This window comes from Conger conger, chromosome 1, assembly GCF_963514075.1.
Source record: "Conger conger chromosome 1, fConCon1.1, whole genome shotgun sequence".
NCBI classification, from domain to species: Eukaryota; Metazoa; Chordata; class Actinopteri; order Anguilliformes; family Congridae; genus Conger; species Conger conger.
The window spans coordinates 50,270,499-50,289,516 of record NC_083760.1 but is presented as its reverse complement, the minus strand read 5'-3'; the positions used below and the strand labels follow the sequence as shown (position 1 = coordinate 50,289,516).

Here is a 19,018-nt window from a genome sequence, read left to right as displayed (position 1 = left end):
CTGTCGGTGCGCATGTGTAGACACGGACGTAGCCGCTCACCGATCAGCCAGCCACACAGATGCGCAGTTTGTTTCGCTCTGTTTCGGCGAATGGCTGCACAGGAGGATGTGTAGCTAGCTACTTTGTGATAGAAGCCGGAGCCACCAAATATAAATATTTTAAAACGGTGGAGACATCCACCAGTTAAAATGGACCAGGAGTTTAAGGACATGGATTCAGCAGGGCGATGGCAGAACCTATACATTGTAAGTCATGACTGTTTTTCTATACATCTACATTTTCCGAGTGAGATTTGAACGTCTCTTGCGTACTCTCTTTGGAAGTTCCAAGGCCTGCAGCGGCGTTCGGTAGCGCGCGACAAAGCAAGGGCTGAAAAGCGCCTGCGTTGTTTAGACGAAACTCAGATCTGCGCATGCGACGTATAATACCAGGAATTGCGGGAGCGCGCGTTTAATGTTTAAATGGAATAACATTGCTTATGCAAAGTTAATAGTTTTGCATGTTTTTACGGTATACCTTGAACGTTAACAATGAGCCCAAAACTGAGACATTGATTTCATACTACCACTTGTCATTTTAAAAGTGACAAGATATTAAGAGGTGCAAGTAAACTAAACTAGCATGTTTGACATGGTAGGCTGCATTCGATTCAACCACATAGCCAGCAGCATTTGGAATCTAAACAGATGATTATGCTGCCTGGCTAGTTAACGTCATGTACTCTTATTGTTTTAATTATATTATAGTAAACCAAGAAGATGTTTTCAGATTGTGTTTGTCCTAACAGTTGTGTAAACGTTAGGCAATGTTTCTGAACTGGATCCAGCAAACTGTCTTTAGCTAGCTTGAAAATTGAATTGCAGTGGGGTTTCCGGAAAACGTAACGTTACAGTAATAGCTCCACAGCTAGGTTTCTGAGAAACAGGGCTTTCCAAGAATCTAGCGGATTCCTGACCTGAACTATCGCTCAGGCGTACTGAACAGACACGGCGATCTTATCTAAGCAGATAGTTTTAGCCTCTTGTAAGAGATTGTATCTACTTGACATGTTGCTTAAAACACGTGTACTACTAGCTTGTATGCTTACATGATGCGACCTAGCTATGTGTGAATAAAAATAGGCCTACACGTGTTAGCAAACTTATTTCCATTAAAACATGAAGTTACTTAAAACTTTAACTTTATTGTACCACAAAGCGGGAATTGGACGAAAATATGTGGGGGTACAGAAAAAATGAAACCAGCGTGGTTTTTAACAGAATGACATTAACATTGAATTTTGAACTGTGCTTAGTGGTTCTTCGTTATTACGTTTGGGAAACATGGATATAAAATACTGTGTACAATCTGAGAAGCACTGCTTTTTCTACTTGCGTGTTCGAAACATTTTCTGTCCTTCCATACTTGGCTAACTAACACAATATTCTTGCTATCTAGGATATGTTCGCTAGTGATGTGAGTCGAGTATTATCAATGGTTAGTCCCTGCACGTACAATACCTGGTCTGCCTCTACCTGCTTATTTTGTAGTTATTTTAGAGTGGAAGTTTCACCCAAGTTTATCAGGCATTTCAATATAACGTGAACACTAGTGAGATGTATGTGGACTCGACGTAATCACCATCCCACATCATAACCCTTCATAAGAAGATTAACATTTAAAGGGGAAAAAGTTATTTTCCCAGAAGCTTGTCGGTGAATATTAGTAATCTAGGTCAGGGTCCCGACCACAGGATTCGCAGTAAAATCTGCTTTCAAAAATGTTTTTTTGTTTTATTTTTTTATTCCCGGCAAAAAAGCAGCTGATAATTGCCATTTAGCCTATTTCAAGAACTGAAATATATCAAATTACCAGCGACTTCAGTAGAAAATAAATGGCAGCATGGCAGCTGTCACCTTCAGAAGACGCACATTTAATTTAGTCTATTAAACTAGAGAAACCATTTTTTGTTAAACAACTAACCTATCGTTACTGTTTATGCATTTGTTTCATTAACAGAAACCTGTCATGTCGTCTTGCAGAAGTACATCGTACAGCACATTGTATTCTGTTAAATTGTTGACTAATTATCCCCAATTTTTACTTATCTTCAACTTATGTAATTTGTCTCTGCAAACTATTATTTAAAATTCTGCTTGTTTTATTTTATTTTATTAGGAAATTCGGGGCCAGTCTCACGAGTGTCCTTACAAAGTGGCAAAGTTTCCAGAGAATCGGAACAGAAACCGATACAGAGATGTCAGCCCATGTGAGTGACCGAGATGCATGCATCCTTGTATTTATCTATTCTTTTTTTCTGCATTAAATATTCTGCCGTAAATATACTTGCCTGGCTATGTACGTTATTTAGACACTTATTATCATGTATTATTATCATTATCATTATTTTATGTCCTCTGCATTTTCAATAAAGACAGCAAATGGTGGGAAAGTGCATTGAAATGAAAGTGTTTCTCTGTTTCCGTTAGATGACCACAGTCGAGTTAAACTAGAAAATTCTGAAAATGACTATATTAATGCAAGCCTGGTCGTAGTGGAGGAAGCCCAAAGAAACTACATATTAACTCAGGTAAGATCATCATCATCATCACTTATTTGCCATAAGTGTTTTGCTTAAGACCATGTCAGTAGTCATTGCTGGATTAAAGCAAGTTTACGATTGCTCTGTATGATGGAGCCACTGTGGAGTCCTTATCCCTGGTGTGGTGGTGGGTTTTGTGTCCTTGAAGGATCCGCTTGAGTGCGACAAATTCAGTAATAACAAATTGTCGAATTCATATTTCTGGAAAGTAATATATGTTTATTTCTTGAATGCCCTGGTAGATTCTCCACAGTAGAATGGCTAGTTGTGGATGCTGAAACACTTAATCTTAATCTTGATGTTTTGTTTTTTTCTTTCGTTTTTTTTTTTTAAATATATAAACCATTTAGTATGTTCTCAGATGTTGGATATCTAGTTCCAGAGTAATAATTCAGAGTTTGGTTTCATGTTATTTTTTTAATGGTGTGGTCACAATTTTGTAGTTGACAAAAACCTGCTGGCTACTTGGTTCTTCAGGGGATAATACACTGGGTATCCATACAGGAATGTAATAATTTAGGACTGCTATTGTTTTTAGGTCTGCAAAGGTGCATAGACCAGGGACAAGTGACTATTTCCATTATTCTGAGTGGTATAGCCCCTCTCTGGTTTCATCTTATTAGCTCAGACAACTTTGTGCTGTGAGATAATGAAAGTATTTCTTTAGACTCACTGAGTACTTACAAGTCGGGATGCATGATAATATTGGCATTGACTGACCATAGCCTAAAAAGTACTTATCAGTATCTACTGATAAGTTATGGTAACTGCTAATGTGCTGATGTAATACGCATGCACCAGAGAGGTGACAGATTCGACAAGCAGCTGATTCTGTACATTATGAAAATGTAATTCTCAGAAAGTAGCCTAGCAACCATAGTCATCAAAATCACCTCATTCATTTATTCATTCAAATCTTTTTTCCAGAAAAGCTAAATACAGACTCGGTAATTCTCCTGACTCTGCTTAATAATAAAGTAAGCCAGTATAAAAAAAAGTTGATTCATATTTCCTTCATAAGTTGATGTCTTTGCTCATTACTTCTTTCATGAGTTGGTTGCAGTTTGCATTTGTGCTATAACGTGAAACACAAAGGTATCAGCATTACGTAATTTTGCAAGTCAAATATTGCTTATTGATACTGGCCCAAGAATTTTCACATTGTGCCGCCCTACTTCACACTGTAAGGTCCATAGACATCAAAGAGCTGTTTAGATATTGACCATGTACAGGACACCAAAGAAAGATAATCAAAGTTGTTGTGCTAATTAGTTTCTTTGCGCTTAATAAAAAGAACAAGTCAACAGGTTCACATTTCTTTTAGTGTAAACCACTTTTTTATTTTCTATTTGTGGTTTGATTGATAATGCAAACATTACCTGAACACTTGCTGGATTTTATCTCTGTATTTTATCTCACAGTCGATTTAAAACCCCTGTTCTATCATTTAAACATGCAAGCTGAATTACAATGTTTACAATGTATTTTCAGGGACCAACTTGAGGTCCCCTTTAACTGTTAGCCTAAACAAGGGGGTTTAGAAAATGGACCATACCCAAGCTGTCAGCCGCTGAAGTTCAGCCTCTTAGATTTATGTAATTTGCACTTCCTTGTTCTCTATTATATCCCTGTGTATTACAGTCAGTAAGACTATATAATGAACGTTGAGGAAAAACCTATGTCTACTTTCCTGAAAAATGGGTGTAATATTTCAGGCCCCTTAAGAGAAACAGTCCTGACAGTAAGCCTGTCTTCAGCATGCCTTCCTCAGGAGAGCTTGGAGGAGTAGTACCCATTTGTCTGTTGTCTGCATTAAGTTGTCGTCGTGAGAGCAACACACTTCTCGGCGGAGGATTTTTTTTAATTTTTTTTTTTTTTACAGGAAGAAGGCTCTTTTTTTTTCGTGGGTCAGGTTTCTCCGAGTAGAGTGGGTGGAGGCCAGAGCACCACATTGTTGCACAGTTTCAAGCTTTTTGTTGTAGACAGTGGATCCCTTTCAGAGGCACTGTACCAGTGACTCCAGAACTAACCCCCCACCACACACACACGCTCACACACAAACATACACACAAAAGTATTGTCATGGTCTTTGTCTTGTCTGGTGCGAGGCCAGTGATACATTTTTTATTAATAAACAGCTTGCTGGTGGGTTCAGATTGAGATTGCAGATTGAAAACAGATGCTGTTTGTATTTCCTTGTATAGAAAATCGGTTTGTCAATTGTCTTTTAGTCACGCAACTAAAATGTTTCATCTTTATAGTGTGACCGATGTTGCTTGGAAGTGTTACTGTTAAACAAGAGAGATTGATTCATGCATTTATGATAATGAGAGGCGGTCAGCTTTTCCGTTGAAAGCTTCTCACGACACCGCCTGCATTCTCCTCATCCGCAGGGCCCATTGAGAAACACTTGCGGCCACTTTTGGTTAATGATCTGGGAGCAGAGGACGAAAGCCGTCATAATGCTGAACAGAGTCATCGAGAAAGGACTGGTAAGTGCTTTGCCAGCCCGTCCCGCAAACGCACAGAAAGGTAATCAATCCAACACGATCGAGGAGCGGACCCCAGAGAGAGAGAGAGAGAGAGAGAGAGCGCGAGAGAGAGAGAGAGTGCGAGAGTGCGAGAGAGAGAGAGAGAGAGAGAGAGAGAGAGAAGAAAAAAAACTGTGGCGTGACCAAACACGCATACCCACCACTGATTTCACTTACCGTATTTCACTTGAGAGGCTCACTGACGAAAACATCTCTATGGCGATAACCTTGGAGAGCGCGGTGGCAGGCCACCGCGCCGTTTCTGGTAAGGAAGGAAGAGGCGGTGAGTCATCGTGGCGAAGCGTCTCTCGTAGCGTGCGGTGCCCCGGCACGCTGGTTTGCAGGCTCGGGAACCTTCGGCGCGGATTGGCTGAGAGCCAGCGTCTGTGGTTGGCAGGGGGCCCATCTTTACCCCCTGCGGCCAGGCGCAGGTTTACCAGACAGGGGTGGGTCCGCTCTTTGATGCCGCTGACGTGCCCGCATCACGTTCAGCTGAAATTTCCCAACATCGCGTCCCGTTTGAAAGGCGAGAGTATTCCAGAAAGTAACCTGTATACGTTTCATCCTGCCTGTGTTTATTTGCTCAAGTGGGCCTGCCTTGTGTGGGATTGTGTCAGTTGCATCTGATTTATTTCCCCCCACCTTAAGGTGGAGGTGTCTGAGGGCTAATATTACGACCAGTGAGCTCCTTAGGATATTACAACTCGACCTGGGTCAAATACACAATTTTCTACTGTTTACTGTCTGCTGAATTTTGGAACCTATACTCTCAAAGTGGTCACCCCGCCTTCTTGTCCTCTTGGTTGGCTCAGTTGCACCAGGCAAAAAAAAAAGAAAAGTATTTGAATCTAAAACAATTGCATATTTGACCCAGGTCTGATTACAACCCTGCCGTTTACACCCAAAGGTGTGTGCATCATGGCAATAGCTACCAGACGGCTGATGTTTGACAAAGGCATTTATGTATAGATTACCTGTATGTAACAACTCCAGGAATAAGTTGGCCTGGACATGGGAAACTTATGCCTTCAGAGCCAGCCCACTCTTCAGGCCCCGGACCCGGCACTGCGTGTCTTTCTTCATCTTCACTGAAGAGTCACACCCATCTGTTTGCATTCACTGCGATTTGGAGGAAGTGGAAAACCTTGGAGTCGGAGTAGCATCGCAGAAGAAAGGTTGGGAGAAAGAAGAAAGGGCAGCGGTCGACGACGCATTTTTCTGTCGGAGTGTAACCGATTACGGCACTGCGTACGAGACGTCGGGTGGCAGAAACTCCTGGAACATAAACATTTGGTTTTGGAGCGAGCAGCGTTGTGATGAGTAACGGGGCCTGCCTGGTTGATGCCTGAACAGCGGGGCTGTTCTCAAATGAATCCCATGTGCTTCAAAGCATGTGCTTCAAAGGCACGGAAGTGTGCATTGAAACGCATGTTACAGGGCTCTGCCTTTTACAGTACACCTCCCAATCGGGTCACGGTGTTTAGATTTAATAATTAGATTTATTAATTGAGGAGGATGAACCAGTGGAGGTGATGATTGTCAAACAACCCTTGAAAGCAAGGTTCGCCCAGTAACAGTGGAAGATTCTGGCGAGTGTGGAATAGTATACTTCAGGTTCTGATGTTGGATCATTTGCATTGCACAATTGCAATCTTTTATCTTTTACTGGATGTGACTTTTTGTTCCGAAACAGTGTGTAAGTGCATATCAAAATGGAAGTATTTTTTATCATGTGAAGTTAAGTGACTCTTCCCGGTAAAGCACTGGTTTTCAGTGCCGTGAAACCCTCTCTATTCTGGTATATTCTGACTGTCCGCTTGGACACCCCACAGGGTGTGTAATTGCGTGTGGTTTTCGGTTTGTCGACTGTTGAGACTGTTGCTGTCTCACTGTGAGAGAGGCTCTGGTTCATGGCTGTAGCAGCCATGCGTGAAGTGCTCTCCAGCAGAGACCCCCATGCGGCTCACACGCGCTCTCCCAGATTTATGGAGGAAATTACAGCGATGAGGTGGACCTTCCAATATAATTGGTCATTCCAAATTGGGAATTGTGTGTCAGTCAACGACTAACGAATCGGTTCGGAAAAATAAAAAGGACGCAAACCGGGCCTGGTTAAGCAGTATCTCTGACAGTCTGGCTCGCTGTGTGCAGTAGCAGTAGTATTGATGAATGTATGATTTTATTGTCCTGGTAATACTTAGCTGTTTCTTATTCAGGAGTAAAGAATGGTCACACAAGTTATTAATTATTGAACTGTACTCTATTCCAACTGGTCAACATTTGCTCGTACATTCTGAAATGAGGAATTGGTAACGAATCCTGGCACCCGGCTAGCGCGTCTCGCGCCCATGCAAGGGTTTTGTCGTTGAATTTTGTTTTCCTCTCGCCACAGGAAAAATGTGCCCAGTACTGGCCGACACAGGAAGAGCGGGAAATGTCTTTCAGGGACACGCGCTTTGTCGTGACACTGCTTTCGGAGGATGTCAAGTCCTACTACACGACGCGGGTACTGCAGCTGCTGAACCTGAGCGTGAGTCTGTCCTGCCTGGCAAACGTCTCCGTTCCTTAAGTGCCTTGGTCCGGTGCCTGCTAGCCACTTCGTCTGAAAACATATAAATAAAAAATTACGTAATGGCGGTTCCCATAAGCAGTACGTCAAATTGGACCTACAGTTAGTTTAAACTCTCTTGAGAGGCAGCCCTTTTCATCAAAATTAGTCTGGGGCTTTTATTTAATTATTCATCGATTCTGAGCTGGTGACCATGAGCAGAATCTAATTTTAGAGCTGGGAATGACAAGCTCGGAGTCTGTGGCTCTTTGTAACTCTGCCCTCTGGTGTTGATGCCCTCAGACAGGAGAGTCCAGAGAGATCTTTCACTTTCATTACACCACATGGCCAGACTTTGGGGTCCCAGAATCCCCCGCCTCCTTCCTCAACTTCCTGTTCAAGGTGCGAGAGTCGGGCAGTCTGGCCACCGACCACGGGCCTTCGGTGGTTCACTGCAGCGCCGGGATTGGTCGCTCGGGGACATTCTCACTGGTGGACACCTGCCTCGTCCTGGTAAGCCCCGCCTCCTGGCTGTTCCGATTGATTGGACTGCTCTGAAACTTTTCCAAGTTGGCTACTTGCTATAATTTGTGTTTTTTGAATACTCCGCATTTGGAATTTCAATTTCATTCATTTATCATAAATTGAAATGAAAATCATAAACCCACTCACACATTGTGATTTATTAACTGCTTTTATAATTTTTCAGAGTAACAACAGAAATTTTTGTTTAATCTCTGTTGTTACTCTGCACTTAATGAATCAATTAGAGCAGTTGATTACACAGTTAACGGACCTCACCTGGTTACGTGGGTCTCCACAGGGTGCTGATTGTAAAGTGAAAACAAAAACCTGCAGACCCAGTAGCTCTCCAGGACCCAGGGCTGGAGATGACTCGTCTAGCTGCTTCCAGGATGTCCAGCAGATTTACTAGTCAGTGTGATTTTTCTACTGGCTGCTTAAACCCCTTGAAATCTATTTAGATGGGCAAGAGGAGAGACCCCTCCTCCGTGGACATTCAGAAGGTCCTGCTGGACATGAGAAAGTACCGCATGGGACTGATCCAAACACCAGACCAGCTCCGCTTCTCCTACATGGCTGTCATCGAGGGAGCCAAGTGCATCATGGGAGATGGGGAATCTATGCAGGTACCGTTGTGGGCCGGGAGTTGTTTTGAGGAGAGAACAGATTAGATTAGATTCCACAGGTTAAAGTTCAAAGCTGGTCATAGCATTGTATCCAGACAGAACCAAGCACGGGTGAATCACAGAATCACTGTTATGCGATAGGGGAGCAGTCCAACTGGCAGAATGTCACTGGTTATCAGAGGGGGAAATTTCAGAAAGTAAAAGCCCAGTGTTTCGTACCAATCGCCTGAATTTGCTAATTAGCGCAATTCTTCAGCCAGGAGGGAAACCGGTTTATTGGTGGAAGAAACACGTTGCAGAACTTTCACTTTCTGCCTTTCCACCACGGCTGGTTTTGCCAGAAAGGCGCAGGCGCTCTAGAAACCGACGGGCAGTTGGGGCTGATGGTGTTGTTCTGGGTTCTTGCAGAAGCAGTGGCAGAAGCTCTCCAAAGAGGACCAGGCCCCGGCCCAGGCCCTGCCCCCTCAGCCCCCCAAGCGGCCCACAGACAAGCTCAACGGGAACAGGCCGCCCCACCCGGCGCTGGACACCAAGCCCGACTCCGAGAGGATGGCCGAGACGGGCGTGGCCGGGAAAGGGCAGGACGTGGACGAGAGGGGGCCGTAAGTAACCAACGGAGTCAGAGAGCTTCCACCACTCCCGTGGCGAAGGCCTCTTCGGGTCTCGCTCTAGACCGGGGGTGCCAAACTCCCATCCTGGAGAGTCTGCTTGTTTTCCATGCATGTCAGCACGCGTGAATCATTAAAGTCAAGGTCCACGCACCTTGGTCTCAAGGCCTTAATGTGCTACCTATTGAAAGGAAATCGCAAATACCTGCAGACAGCGCAGCCCTTTAGGGCTAGAGATTGACAACAGTGCACTAGATGACAGCTATGAATTCTCAGGCCCAGGACCAAATATATTCGGGGAACCCCCCCCCCCCCCCCCCATATATTTTTAAAGTAATTGGAAAGCGTTACACCCCATATCCCGGACAAAGTGTCCCATTTCTGGCCCAATAGACACGGCAGCTTGTGATTTAACGGTGTGACGTTTGCTCTTCCCGCAGCATTCGGAAACGACACCGAGAGGACAAGATCGCTGCCACAGCGCAGAAGATCCAGGAGATGAAGCAGAGACTGAGCGACTCGGAGAAGAGGAGAAAAAGGTGGTTGTACTGGAAACCTATTCTCTTTAATGTCGGGGCCGGTGCAGCGGTGGCCGTCGGATTGTGTGTGTGCTGGGCAATCTTTTCCCAGTAAAGCGGCTCCTGAAATGATATTGCGCACAGACTGTGTTTTCTTTCATTTTCTTCTTCAACTTCCTTTTATTTTATTTTTTTCTACTTATTTTTTTCCCCTTGCACCGGTACCTGAAGGATGGTATATTTTACACGGTGCTGGCTGTGTGTGCAGAATCTGAGCTTGTTTCTCAAGGCCTGGAGTCGAACAATGCACTAGATGGAACGATAATTCAGTTTGATATTGAAGAACTATAACATCTCAGGTTATTTTTTTGGGCGTGGGCACGATGATCACCAAATGCTAACAAGTGTCAGGTGTCTGTTATTATGCCTGAATGCGGATGCTGAACGCCATGGTTAATTTTCGGTCCATGACCTCACTTGTGACTGGTGGCAGCGCAGGCAGTGCTTGCAGCCAGATGATTGGACACCTTTCAATTGGTCACTGGTCATGTGATGGCAAACGTCAGCAGGTTACTCCTGTTCTGGCTCGTGTCTATTCCAGGCTTTTGATTACTTGTCCCATATAGGTGATGACAAAACCTAACCAGTAGAGAAAGCATATGTCAAGATGCTTATGGTGGGATTTTTTTTGTTCAGTGTTACCTGGTTTGTTCCATTTCCACCATTCTTTCAATATATTTTTGTATGTTTTCTGAGATTATGATCAAGCCTCTGGTAGGTGCTTGCATCCAAAATGCTCATAACCTGAAGAACAGGTGTTACTGTTGTACCATTTTTACATGTTGAATGAGTTTATCATCATTTGACCTGCCCTTTCATCTACTCCAGTAGTCCAGCCATATTAGATTGGGTTCTCGTAGAACAGAGGTGGCCCAACCAGGTTCTGGAGAGTCGCAGGGTCTGCTGGTTTTTGTTATTCCTTATTTGGTTTCTTTGTTGTAAGTGGTTGTTGTATTTAACCAGCAGTCCTTGTGGCTCCCCAAGACCAGGGTTAGACACCCCCTGATACGACAAGAGCTCAGTGGCTGTATTGTTTTATGTTATTACTGATTAGTCTGCACTGGTGGTAACTTATGTAGTACACTGGGACCAAAGGTATTTGGAATAAATATGAACATGGCTAAATAATGGAGTAACATGGAATATATTAACTCGCATTTCAATGGTAATGAAATTCAGTAAATTAGGAATGTAACATTAACTGGCAATGGGTGCTATTTCACCAGGTCACTTAATTAAGGTATCGATCCATCCTTGTCAGTGACTGCAGTAAGCCATGTAAATGGTTTTTGAATCCATTGATACCCAATGTAATGTAAAGCTGTAGGTTTGTGATGCAAAGCACTGGCGTGTTAGACTGCACAGGTCTAGAGTTTATCCACCGTGCATAAGGCGGCAAATAAGAAATACATTTGTTACTTACAGCTGAGGCAGGACAAACTTTTAGTTTTTAGTTTTCCAAAATGTTTTTGCTGTAATTCGTTTCAATGCAATAGTATTATATTCAAGCACTTATAGCTGTTCTTCACTGTTTGAGATGGAAACAGTGTTTCTGAATGTAGTCATCAGGAAAGCTCCCCTTATGTGTGTGCCTTCAAGAGAATATTCTAAGTTGCTTCCATCGTGAAACTGAAACAGTGGGGCGAAATATTGACTGTAATTTTGTTGTCATTTATCTAATAGGTTATATGGTAAATCTCAGATCAATGATAGTGCTTTAGTATTACTTGAGAATATATGTTGGTGTTCAGCTGTTTTGGTACCTGTTTTGATCCACCCTGACTAAACCAAATGCTTTGATTGGTGAGGCCAGCCACCTCGTTAGTTCAGGTGGCCAATGGAGATTTGTAATGGTGAACCTGAATCATAAGCTTGGGTTCTTTCATTTTGTATTTATTTATTTTATTGAATGGCAATATTGGACCAGTTCAGCTATATAGTACAGTCAATAGGCGTCTATCCAAATGTTTGAAATAGTACAGAGCCAGTGGTGCCACCACAGGAGGCTTAAAATGCCCTGGACCACTGTGGTACACACATGTAGTTCAGATTTTGAGTCACGGTGCCATATTGTGACCGTGTGCAGATTCTTCACTGGCTGAATACCCTGGCCAATCAGCCTACTGTTGGCATTGTGGGGCCATCACCGCAACTTTAATGATCTAGACACAAGGCAGACTTCACCCGCCTTCCCATCTTCAGATTTTTCCTGGATTCAAATGGGTTTTGCACACTTATAAATTAAACCGTAAAGGCTGTGGCCATTTTGTCGAGGGTCGGCAAGTCTTTCTTTGCAATAGTGTGTAATTGGGATATGCTGTGAAAATCAGATGTGCCATTTAGAAGTGTAGGGGTGTTGTTTTTTTTGTCTGGGGTTGGCTATTCTTCCTTTGCAATAGTGTGTAAATAGGAAGGGCATGTCCTGTGAAAAGGACGGATGGTTCGTACATCAGACCTCACACGTATGGCCTCTGTTGAGTTTAGCACATACACATGAATGTGAGCCCTTTACTGCTGCTCTTTGCGAAACCTGAGATTAATGTGTCCAATGTTTTCCGTTCTGACTCCAGAGGGAGAAAAAAGAAACTCAAATTTAATTTATTGTTGGAATGCAAATGACAGAAATATGAGAGTTAAATGAATTTGACAATTGAGGGGGAAGACAAAAAAAACCTTTTTTTCCAGTATCAATGTGTTTTTTCCTTGGTACTCGAAAAATCTAAATCGAATTCTTCCTTTTTAGTTTTATTCCTAAATGAGTAGGTATCATAATTAATTTAGGAGATTTCCTTTACCAGCAATATTGCTTTGTCCCTGACAGACATATGTAGTGGTGGTGTGACACGAATCGAATGGAGGCTATGAATTTTGCTGATTGTCAGTTGAAAGTGAAGTAAAATTTCTATTAAACATTTCTAAAGAAGTTGAATTCCCTTGACGAAATATTACCAGAAAGTAATCATTGCCTTTCTTGAAAGAGAATGTGATCGTGATTAAACCAGCTAACTGCAGATATAATTCTTTCCAAAGAACTCCCACACCCTTTTTTTAGCATTGGAGGCAAGCAGTCCATTCCCATCACCCTGTTAATGTTGGCTTCATTACAGTGCCTGGAAGCTGCAATGAACCCACACCAGATATACTCTTCTATCGATGTCTTTCACAAAATGTTAGTATCTTACATTCATGAATCTTACACTTTGTGCTGTGAGTTTGAAAAGCTTGCTTGCTCGTGCTTTTACAAAAACACAACTTGCTTGTATGTGGCCAGAGTAGCTCTGGCAACGGTGGAAGGAAACATCATGGGTGGTCCTGAGCTGCCATTGTGATTCGCAAATGCAGTTTTGGACTATGTGCTTGGACTACAAGCTCTGCTGTTGGCCATGCCTTCAAGGCACCTAGTTGCACAATTGAAATGGTAATTGTGAACAGAAGTGTGGAGGTTCAGGCTTATTCCAGGGAAAAGCCCTAAGACCATGTGAACGCTGGTCCTGGAGAGCCAGAGGGCGTGTTGGTTTTTGTTCTCACCTTAACATCGTTGACCGATGGAGAGCCAAAAAAACATATGAGGTGAGATTACTGTGTAATCGGCAACTTTAATTGATCCATTAAATAACATTTAGCTGATGCTTTTATCCAAAGCAACTTACAGTTGACTAGACTAAGCAGGGGCTAATCCCTCCGTGAGCAATGTTGGGTTAAGGGCCTTGTTCAAGGGTGCTTGAACCGCCAACCTTCCAGGTGCCAGTCGAGCACCTTAGCCACTAGGCTATAGGCTGCCCCAAATAATAAGAAACAGTGAAAGCCAGCATACCCAGTGGCAATCCAGGGCCAGAGTTGAGGATCCTGACACAAGTGCGAGTCTGATTGTAATTGGTATATTAATTGCGTGGCCAACAGGGTTGAGTGGTCTCAGTCGCTCTTCTAAAATGTCTGCACATTTTCATTTTGGACCAGTCGGGGGTGATGCGCTCCATCCACACCCAGACATTACGTTCCTGTGGACACTGAACTTGGCAGCAGTTGACAACAAGAGTCAAACTGTAGATTGTTCATTGAATAGGTTTGGTTAATTTGCCACGACGCATGCGTAAGGCCTTGAGGCCCACCCACCAATTGCACATCAGTGTCGCACTGCTGTTAGGCCAGGCTAGTGCGCTCCTCCTTTACTCACACATTTGTTATGGTGCACTTTAGGAAATTCTGTACTGTATGTGGAAGCCCACTAATGCGGCCAACCCCAGACCCTAGTGCTAACAGCCCTACTTGTGATGCACTTCATACAATTTGTGAACAGCATCCCCCCCCCCTTTTTAGTGAAATTTTTAATTGACTGAAATATTGTGTCTGTGGTAATTCTTTAAATATGAAGAATTCTTAGCCACCGCCATTGGTAGGGGTCAGCGTACAGCATCGTGTGTGAGGCAAACGCATCAATATGAAGAATTGGTTCCTTTGCCAAAGCGGTTGACCCGCAATTTGATGGTGTGTGCAGTAGACCGCCTGGTGCTCCAATGGCTGCCATAGTGACTGGCTGTGAAGGGCCTGTGTCGTGCTCTGCCTGTTTCAATTTTACAGGGCAAAAGCATGACCTCGCAAAGTTTCTAGTCCTGTTTGTGTGTTCATATTTCTAGCTGTAACCCCCTCTCCCCCCCCCCCCCCCCACCTGACCATGCCTCCCAAAACCCCATAATTCTGTTTTGTAAGCTTGTTTTTGTATTTAATAAATGTGTTAGAAATAACAGCTTTGCCTGTGTCTTTCTTTCTGAGCTTCTGAACTGAACATTCTTTTCTTTTTTTTCTTTTTTTTATCAAATGTGAAATAAAATCTTTTGCAAGCTTAAACCACATGGCCATTGGTTGTGGCCATTTTTGTCTGCGAGGAGAGGACGGCGATTTCTCAGTATTTTCATAGATTCAGCTTTAATCTTTAAATCTTTAATCTTATATTTCGATTTCTTTAGAATCTTATTTCTTGCTGAATAACTTTGAAGAAATATTGCCAGTGAGGTGAGTTTGACTCATTTCTTTCCCAATGGGTTAAGAAAATATAACTTGTCAAGCAAGCAGTAACTTCAAACAAACTATTTTCAACTTCAGATTCAAAATTAGATTTTAAGTCATTTCAAGATCAACTTTATTGCAGTGTCGTTTGGAGATGTAGTTTAACATTAGCCCCCATAGAGCCATTCCTCATGTTAAAACAAGTATTCAGAGAAACACAATTTTTTTGAATGACACAGGCATGACCTCAACAGCAAACAGCCTTAAGAGAAGAATGGTATCGAATTAGGATCTAGTGACAGAAAATTACATTTGATGTAAACTTTGATGTTAACTCAACTAGTCATCACCATACCATTGCCGTTATGTTGTCTGGCATGTTTGATAGATAATTCGGTGACCAATTAGTTCATAGTTAGAATGTGAAGAAGTTCGCAAAAAAATGCAAGAAGGAGGGAATGCTCTGTGATTATTTAAAATTGAATTGGAAAATAATCCAGGGAGATTATAATAAATATTTATGAAAGGCACATTTTTATTCCTAATAACATAGAAAGCATTCATTTGTCCAAATGTGAAATAAATGCTTCTGCATGTTGACCCATCTACAAGTTATACAGTCCCTTCCAAAAGTATTGGAACAGCAATTCCTTTGTTTTTGTTATACACTGAACTGAATACAATTGAGTTTGAGGTCAAAAAATGGACATGTGAGGACCGATCCAAATATCTTCTATTTATTGGTATCTTTATCTAGATTTGGGGATAGATCATTGGGGATAGCTTGTATAACAACTTGGAATGTCCTGAAAAAGAAAGAAACCGCTGGTGTAATGAGGCACAGAAATTGAACAGGTCAACCAAAAAAAACAACAGTTGATGACACGTATTGTAAGAACTGTGAAGAAAAACCCCAAAGCATCAGACAGTGACATCATGAACAATCTCCACAGGGCAGGGGTGAAGGTATCTCAATCAACCATTTGAAAAAGACTTGGAGAGCAATATGGAGGTTTTACCACAAGATGCAAACCACTCATCAGTAGTAAGAATCAGAAGGGGAGATTACAATTGGCAAAGAAGTACAGAGATGAGCCGCTAAAGTTCTGTAACAAAGTTGTATGGACTGATGAGACCAAGATTAACCTCGACCAAAGTGATGGAAAGGCCAAAGTGTGGAGAAAGAAGGGATCTGCTCATGATCCAAAACATACAAGCTCATCTGTGAAGCACGGTGGAGGAAGTGTCATGGCTTGGACTTGCATGGCTGATTCTGGAGTGGGCTCACAAATTTTTGTTGATGATGTAACTGATGATGGTAACAGCAAGATGAATTCAGAGGTCTACAAAAACATTCTGTCTGCCAATTTACAGAGAAATGCGTCCGAACTAATTGCAAGGAACTTCATCATGCAGCAAGACAATGACCCAAAACACACTGCCAGCACAACAAAGGACTTCATTAGCGAGAAAAAGTGGAAGGTTTTAGACTGGCCAAGTCAATCACCAGACCGTAACCCAATTGAGCATGCATTTTAACTCCTGAAGAGGAGATTGAAGGGAAAAACCTCCTGAAACAAACAACTGAAAGAAGCTGCCGTAAAAGCCTGGAAAAGCATCACAAAAGAATAATACAACAATTTGGTACTGTCAGTGGGTCACAGCTTGATGCAGTTATTGTAAGCAAAGGATTTGCTACCAATTATTAAGTGTTATTTACTTTCATTTACTTAAAAACCAATACTTTAGCTCACCTAAAAATTAACCAAGATGCTATGTTCTAAATAGTTTAACACATCTACGTGTAAATATCAGGAATTAAAAGCTGAAATTCTGAACTCTTGTCTCGTCTTCATCTTTTTATCTTAACCCCAAATGTATTCATTGTATTGCAAAAACAAGGAATTGGCCTTGCTGGCCAATACTTTTGGAGGGGATCGTAACTTAAATACCTTCAAGGAAGGAATACTGGTTTGTTGACCTTTGACCCTTATGCATTTCTGACTAACAAAATGACGCTAAGGCCAAACTCCTTCAGTTCCAGTGATGAGCCACCCTTTCCAGTGTTTTGGTTGAACAGGAAATTGTAGACGTTCCCTGGCTGAATCACATGAGGTTTGGGACTGTGTAGACTTGCCTGGTGTATTGGCTTGTCAGATCCTGGGGGGCGGCTGTGTACTGAAGTAGTTTTCTCTATGTTTTGCATTGTGTGTGTGGCAGGCAGAGATCGAGCGACACCTAAACCTGCAGACGCTGAAAGTCTCTGCGGCTCTTGCCTGGGCCACAAAAGCCACACCAGCAGGACTCTCCACCCCAACGCAGAAAGGCCTTCCTCACAACCTATCTAACTGTTTACAGCATAAATGTCAACTTCTTTGGATGACGAACATTTGTACAAAAAAAACCCCCAGAATTGGACTGAAGCCATGTCTGAAATGTTTAGTTCATTTTGTATGCTTTTAATTTTTTTAATCTCATTTCACTTGTATTCCTAGAAAGGGCCGTTGGGATTTCGGCATTTCCACTTTGTTCTACTGAGAAAGGATTGTCTTTCCTTCCACGACTGAGTTAAAGCTGAGTCAGTACTAAAGAACAAATCTTTTATAATCCACTTTTATAAACTTGTGGGTGAGAAAACACCTTCTGTCCAATTCATCCACAAAGTGCTGCTTTTTTTAGAACACCATTTCAGTAGGTGGGGACATTCCAACTGGCAGAAAATGTCATATCCACTAGATAACATCTAAGTGGTGTGTTTTGGTTGCTTCAGATCATGCTTATGATGCATCAGATTATGATTGCATTAGAGATTGTGCAATCATAATCCAGGTTAATGGAAAAGTGTGTTTTGGTGACTGTCCAAACAAATTAGCCTCAAAGTGTATTTAGTGGCTGCTCCATCAGAGTGTAGGTGAGCAGCACAATTGAGGCAATGATCAGCCAAATATATCAAGAGTGCAGATTAACACACAGTACAGCTGATCAATTCAGTAAAATAACAATCCTGTGTTTTCAATGGGAAATTCAGATGCTGCAGATGGTATGTGGAATGTAATTATGTGGTAACATTAGGTGGATTTCTTCATTATTTTGGAGTGTCAGTTGACTAATTATGTTTGTGTCATAAATATATTGTCTATAGGGCACTAAATACATATGTAAAGTTTTACATGAAAATACTGTTTAGAAGTATGAGAAAATGCAAAATTTAAAAGGTTTCTGCTTGGAGCCCATTCACCTTGAAGTCTTGGAAGCTCCATATCTCAAAACCAAATCAAATCTTGTAATTCTAAGGTCACGATTTGTTACAATCTATTCTTTGGTCTGAAACAATTTTTTTTCCAAACAAGTTCTTAACCACTATGTATTTAATAAGCAGTTGGCTTTAAAAAAAACTTTTCCCCATATTTTAAGATACTTTAAAATGTCAGTGTGACAAAAACACACTGTTCTTGAATAGCTCATAATAAACAGAAGTGAAAATGTAGTACATACTGTCGTGTGAAAACGTATTTGCCCCCTTCCTGATTCCCTCTATTATTTTGTATTATTCACACATAATGGTTTCAGATCTTTAGCCAAAAATGGGAACCTGAGTAAAGTTTTACATTTTTTCATTATAATTCTTTTTTTTAAATGAAAAAACCCCTGTAAAAAAGTTATTGCCCCCTTAATCTTAAAAACACGTTGCACCACCTTTAGCAGCAATACCAGCAATTGAACACTTCCAATAATTTGATATTAGTCCTTCACATAAATGCAAAGGCACTTTAGCCCACTTCTCTTTGCAGAACTGCTTTAATGCAGACAAATGTATAGGTTTGTTATGCCACGATCAAAAGAAACTCCAAAAGAGATGAGAAAAAAGTTGTTGAAATACAACAACTCTAAAATGTTCAAAGTATGGTGCCAAAAAAATAAAAAATAAAACAATGAGCAGCAGTTCTGCAGACAGAAATGCATTGTTAATGAGAGACATCAGAAGAATGGCCAAACTGGTCAAAGCTGACAGGAAGGTG

The 19,018-nt window shown here is 41.9% G+C and overlaps 1 protein-coding gene across 2 annotated transcripts; it reads left to right on the top strand.

The window, feature by feature from the left end:
* Nucleotides 1-19: 19 nt before the first annotated feature.
* LOC133110421 (tyrosine-protein phosphatase non-receptor type 2-like) lies at nt 20-18,673 on the top strand. Of its 2 annotated transcripts, XM_061220521.1 has the most exons (10): nt 21-246; nt 2,159-2,249; nt 2,470-2,570; nt 4,976-5,074; nt 7,506-7,643; nt 7,965-8,174; nt 8,645-8,809; nt 9,218-9,411; nt 9,858-9,956; nt 17,220-18,673. In XM_061220521.1, the coding sequence occupies exons 1-10, from the start codon at nt 190-192 to the stop codon at nt 17,239-17,241; spliced, it is 1,176 nt and encodes a 391-aa protein (XP_061076505.1). In that variant the 5' UTR covers nt 21-189; the 3' UTR covers nt 17,242-18,673. The 2 variants fall into 2 exon arrangements, with proteins under 2 accessions (XP_061076496.1, XP_061076505.1); XM_061220512.1 differs by lacking the exon at nt 17,220-18,673 and having other exon boundaries at nt 20-246; nt 9,858-12,919.
* The last annotated feature ends 345 nt before the right edge of the window (nt 18,674-19,018 follow it).

What these genes read in the sequence shown, in the direction of transcription:
- LOC133110421 (XM_061220512.1), top strand. Translation starts at nt 190, where the DNA reads ATGGACCAGGAGTTTAAGGACATGGATTCAGCAGGGCGATGGCAGAAC. An exon ending in ATACAGAGATGTCAGCCCAT is followed by an intron (nt 2,250 to 2,469) that starts GTGAGTGACCGA and finishes TGTTTCCGTTAG; the next exon opens with ATGACCACAGTCGAGTTAAA. An exon ending in GAGATGGGGAATCTATGCAG is followed by an intron (nt 8,810 to 9,217) that starts GTACCGTTGTGG and finishes GGGTTCTTGCAG; the next exon opens with AAGCAGTGGCAGAAGCTCTC.